General features: G+C 43.3%; 1 protein-coding gene across 1 annotated transcript in view; it reads right to left on the bottom strand.

Annotated features, from left to right (window-relative positions):
- Positions 1–4,342: 4,342 nt before the first annotated feature.
- IVL (involucrin) overlaps positions 4,343–5,065 on the bottom strand; it is a 1,309-nt gene continuing 586 nt past the window's right edge. The window contains 1 exon segment of the mRNA XM_023214384.2: positions 4,343–5,065. This exon segment is cut by the window's right edge and continues 10 nt beyond it. Coding sequence (XP_023070152.2) covers positions 4,343–5,065 — 723 coding nt within the window.

The following is a 5,065-nucleotide window of genomic DNA, read 5'->3' as shown; positions in this document are numbered from 1 at the left end:
GAAGAGAGAAAGAACAAAAGTGCTATGATTAAAAAACAGCTCCAAACATGATAGATAATAATCCAGTTATATCACAAATCACTTCAAATGTGAACGGTCTAAATACATCAGTAAAATAACAAGGATTATAAGCATAGATAAAAACCAGTATCTGACTATATGTTGCCTAGAAGAAACCCACTTTAAACATAAAAGCACTATGGAAATAATCTTTTCAACACATGGGAACTTGTGACCTGGGGACCTGGGAAATGTACCTCTCACAGTGCAATGCTGCTGAACAGCCAGTCTGATTGGGCATCTCCTTTGGCAGAGCTACAGTACAGAATTTCCAGGGCTGGGGATGGTAGCTCCACCCCCGACTTTGGTTCTGGCTGTCCTCAGGGATATGTCTGCCTTCAGGCATTTATCATGTTTCCCATGGGTTGAAGTAGGGACAGGTCTCCTGCCAGGGAACCCAAGATGGTGGGGAAGCTGATTATTCACCTTGATCTTTTTCCATTGTAAAAGCCATGAGTTGGGAGAATTTTTTTTTTACACTTGGTACCAGGCAGATTGAGTAAGGGGGCAAAGAGAGGTGTCGTGTGTTGAAACAACTGGATACCCAGACACAAAATAATGATTTGAGACCCATCCATTCATTGTATCATAGTCCTAAATGAAGGATGTAAAATTAAAACTTCTATAGGATAATATGGAGAAAATTTAAGTGATCTTGGGTTTGTTGATGAGTTTTTAGATACAATACCACAGTGTAATTCTTGAAAAAAATTGATAAGTTGGACTTTATTAAAATTATAAACAAGTGCTTTGCAAAAGACATTGTTAACAGAATGAAAAGACAAGCTACAGCCGCAGACCAGGAAAAAATATTTGCCAAACAGATATCTGATAATCCCAATATATAAAATAATTTTAGAAACTAAATAGAAAGAAAATGAACAAGTCAATTAAAAAAATGGGCAGAAGATCTGAACACCTCATAAAAGAAGATAAGATGGCAAAAAGCATATGAGTATATACTTAACATGATGTATAAGAAAATGGTAAATTGAAACAATGAAATATAACTATGCACCTATAAATATGGCTAAAATTCAAAAAGCTCACACCAAATGCTGGTGAAAATAACAGACAACAGGAAGAACTCATTGCTGGTGGGAATGTAAAACAGTACAGTCACTTCTGAATACTGAAAATGAATAATTAAGAAAATAGATGGCAATTGGGGGCCAGGTTTCTCACAGTTGGAGTGAGAATTTTCAGATAAGAAAGGGGAGGAGGCTAGGAAGATCCATGTAGTAATGAATTACAGTTGGAGACATTAGTATGAACTCTATTTAGCTTAATATAGATATAGGCCGTTACTAGAAAACACACATATATGCCACACACACAGGATAGTATACATATACATACTTCCTTTGCCAGTTAAGAGGGCTTAAAGGAAATGATACCCCAGGAGTAATGGCCATACCCAGTTCCCAGTTCTTGGTTTCTAATACCATTCTCCAATAAAATGAAATGAGACCCCCTGAAGAAATTGTTAATTCTAGGACTGGGGCAGGAAATATACAAGATGAGCCTGGAGTGTCCTGTAGTGTCAGAAAGTAAGGAAGTATGCAAAAACAAAACAAAACAAAACACATTGAACATACATACATACATAAAATAAAATAAAATAAACCCATATTGATGGAAGTATATTTTAAAGAACACAGGAGCCAATGAAAGAGCTCATAATGGCTAAAGTGGAACAATTTGAACAAACAAATAAATAAAGTACTATTGGGTTGTAGCCCATAGTACAAAATAACTAGTCATGAGTCCTTACTAATATAAATAAATAGGGTGGGGACAAATCTGTACTGAAAATTCCAAATAACTTACGAACTTACGTAGACTCTCCATCCTCAATGATGGAAACTTTACACTCCACTTTTTAATGGTGCGCTTTGCATAGTGACTTCTTTCCAGAGTACAGTATAGAAGGGGGCATTGGGGGAAGGGGAGGAGAATAAATTTACAGTGGAGAAACTTGACACACATTGTCTCAGCTAAGTGATCAAGTTTAACAGCAACTGTGATGAGTCATGTCTGATATACATATACTTTATGTGATGTGGTAAGAATGAATAACACTTTACCTCTGTGGTCTTCCTCCTAAAAGCCCACACCCCAATCTAATCATGAGAAGAACATCAGACAAATATAATACAAATTGAGGGATATCCTACAAAATTTCTGACCAGCGCTCCTCACAACTGTCAAGATCATCAAAACAACACCAAAAATGTCTGAGGAACGGACTCTGTCAAGGGAGAAGCCTAAGGAGACAAGTACACGCAACATGATATGCTGGACGGGATATTGAAAGACCAAAAAGATGTTAGGTGAAACTTAGGACATCTGAATAAACCAGGAACTTCAGCTAATAATACCGTATTGAGTTGCAATAGTTTGTAGCAAATGTACCCTACTCATGTAAAATATTAATAATAGGGGAAACTGTGTGTGAAATATATGAGAACTCTAGTATTTTCTTAACTTTTCTACAAATCTGATACTGTCCTAAAAAATGTCTATTTTTAAAAAATCAACTAAGAAAATGTGCACACACCCTGGGTGCTTCTGATTACTGTGCCTTCTGTCCCCAGTCTCCCTGCCCGGTCCTACCCAACCCTGCTGTTAGAACTTGAGCCTGCCTTCTCATGGTCTAAGTTACGAGAACCACTGACAAGTGCTAACCTAAGGAGGGATGTGGTTAGATTAGAATTTTAAGTGAACACCCTGTCCTCTGGGTGATGAGTGGATGGCAGGGTGAGGGGAGATAGAGAGCAAGAAAGACCAGCTGCAAGGGTGTTGCAACAGTTCAGGTGAGAAACAACTTCATGACTTGTCTTGATCCTTAATGGGGGTAGGGAAGAGGAGGAAGAATGAGGAATGATTGTGAATACACACATGGCAATGGCAGTTTTCTTAACTCAATGAGAGAACACCTAAGGAGGAAACACAGTGAGTGTTGCTGGGGTTGGGTGGGGAGGAAGGAAAGCTAAGTGCCATGCTGTGCAGATCGATTAAACTTGAGCATCTCTGGACACTTCAGTAGGGAAGTCCCTGATATATCCTCATGTCCCTGCAGTAAAATAGCTTCTAATAGCTTGATACAGCCTGCCTAAAATGCGGTGGTTAAATAGTTAAAAGTGAACAATTTGAAGAATTAAAGGCAGTGCTTTTCCCAGGAAAGGAGAGTCCCAGGTCCTGATATGATTGATGGCAGTAAAGGCTATGGAAATGTCAGGGAGCCAGGTAGCAGGAGCGTGACACCTGCAGTGACTGGGTCTGTATTTCTCCAGCTTAGTCAGTAGTTTTGACTTCCGTGACTGCTGCTGGCCCAACCTTTACTTCCTTTAATAACGCTGTCACTTTCCCTCAGAGATGATCTGGAAGACCTCTTCTCCCCACCTTGCCCAATTCTACTTCTATTGCTTTTCTAAAGTCTTCCTCAGTCAAGCAGGCAGACCATAAGACTTTTGGAAATCATGAGATTTTCTAAGAGAGAAAACCCAAGCAGAAGAGCCTGGAAATGTTTCCAGGGAAGAGACTAGAACCCAGAAGGAGCCCCCAAGCTTTCCTAGCATCTTCCCAGTCCCTCTCCTGCGAGGAGCTGAGTCAGGAGCAGAAGTGTACAGTGGGCTCTGCCAGGGATTGGGTGTGGTGTTGTGGTGGAAGGTAGTGTTGGACTGAGATGCAACCAGAACAACGTATCCCCTTTTCATGGCTGGCAAGTGTTGTTTTCAAGTGCATTAAGTGAAGCTGATTTTGTTTTTGTTTGATTTGGGTTTTGTTTCTTTTTTAGGAACTGTTGGATCTATTGAGTGGTTTGGGGACCAAAATTTTAAAAGGGTCAAGATATCTGTCCTCCTTTGAGAATGGGCCCTGGGAGTCTCTTGCAGCTATTGACCCATACACAGGTTTTTATGTGGTGAGAGAGAAGAAAAGGCTAGAGAGAATGTAGGATCCCAAGACTCCCAGGATTTATTATGAATCATTGTACACACTCACTGATTCAGCTTCAACACTGGGGAAGTAAGGATTCCTATAGTAACAATAGTCCCTCAAGTAGAGGCTCTGCTCACCTGAGGTTGGGATTGGGCTCATTAGGGGTGGCACTGGACAATAATTACCTCTCTCCGACCCCCACCCCATTAAAGAGACATGTAGAGGGACAGAGTCAAGTTCACAGATGAGATGGGCCACCTAGGGGACCCGAAATAAGTGGGGCCAGTGGCTCTCTCTTCCCTTGTATGAGATGATCTAAGGGCCTCTGGACTGCGGGTGGTTATTTATGTTTGAGTGGCCATTGCACCTCCTGCTTCTGCTGCTGCTGCTGCTCTACAGGAAGAAATACTTCTCCCTTTGTGGGCAGGGCTGGTTGGATGTCTTGGATCTGGCCTGGAGCTGGGGCAAACACGGGCTGTTCCAGCTGCCCCTCCTGATGCTCCAGATGTTTTAGTTGTCCCTCCTGCTGCTCTGGGTGCTCTAGCTGCTTTTCCTGTTGCTCCAGGTGCTTTGGCTGTCCCACCTGCTGCTCTGGGAACTCCAGCTGTGCCTCCTGCTTCTTCAGGTGCTTCAGCTGCCCCTCTTCCTGCTCTGGGAGATCCAGCTGCTTCTCCTTCTGCTCCAGGTGCTTTGGCTGCCCCACCTGCTGCTCTGGGAGCTCCAGTTGCCCCTCCTGCTTCTCCAGATGCTTCAACTGCCCCTTCTGCTCCTCTAGGTGCTTCAGCTGCCCCTCCTGCTGCTCCAGGTGCTCCAGCTGCCCCTCCTGCTGCTCCAGGTGCTTCAGCAGCCCCTCCGGCTGCTCCAGGTGTTTTGGCTGCTCTTCCTGCTCTTCCAGGTGCTCCAGCTGCCCCTTCTGCTGCTCCAGATGCTTCAGCTGCTCCTCCTGCTGCTCCAGGTGCTTCAGCTGCCCCACCTGCTGCTCTGGGAGCTCCAGCTGGACCTCCTGGTGCTCCAGATGCTTCAGCTGCCCCTCCTGCTGCTCCAGGTGCTTCAGCTGTCCCTC

This window comes from Piliocolobus tephrosceles, chromosome 1 (genome assembly GCF_002776525.5).
Source record: "Piliocolobus tephrosceles isolate RC106 chromosome 1, ASM277652v3, whole genome shotgun sequence".
Classification (NCBI taxonomy): domain Eukaryota; kingdom Metazoa; phylum Chordata; class Mammalia; order Primates; family Cercopithecidae; genus Piliocolobus; species Piliocolobus tephrosceles.
This window is presented reverse-complemented; position numbering and strand designations above follow the sequence as displayed.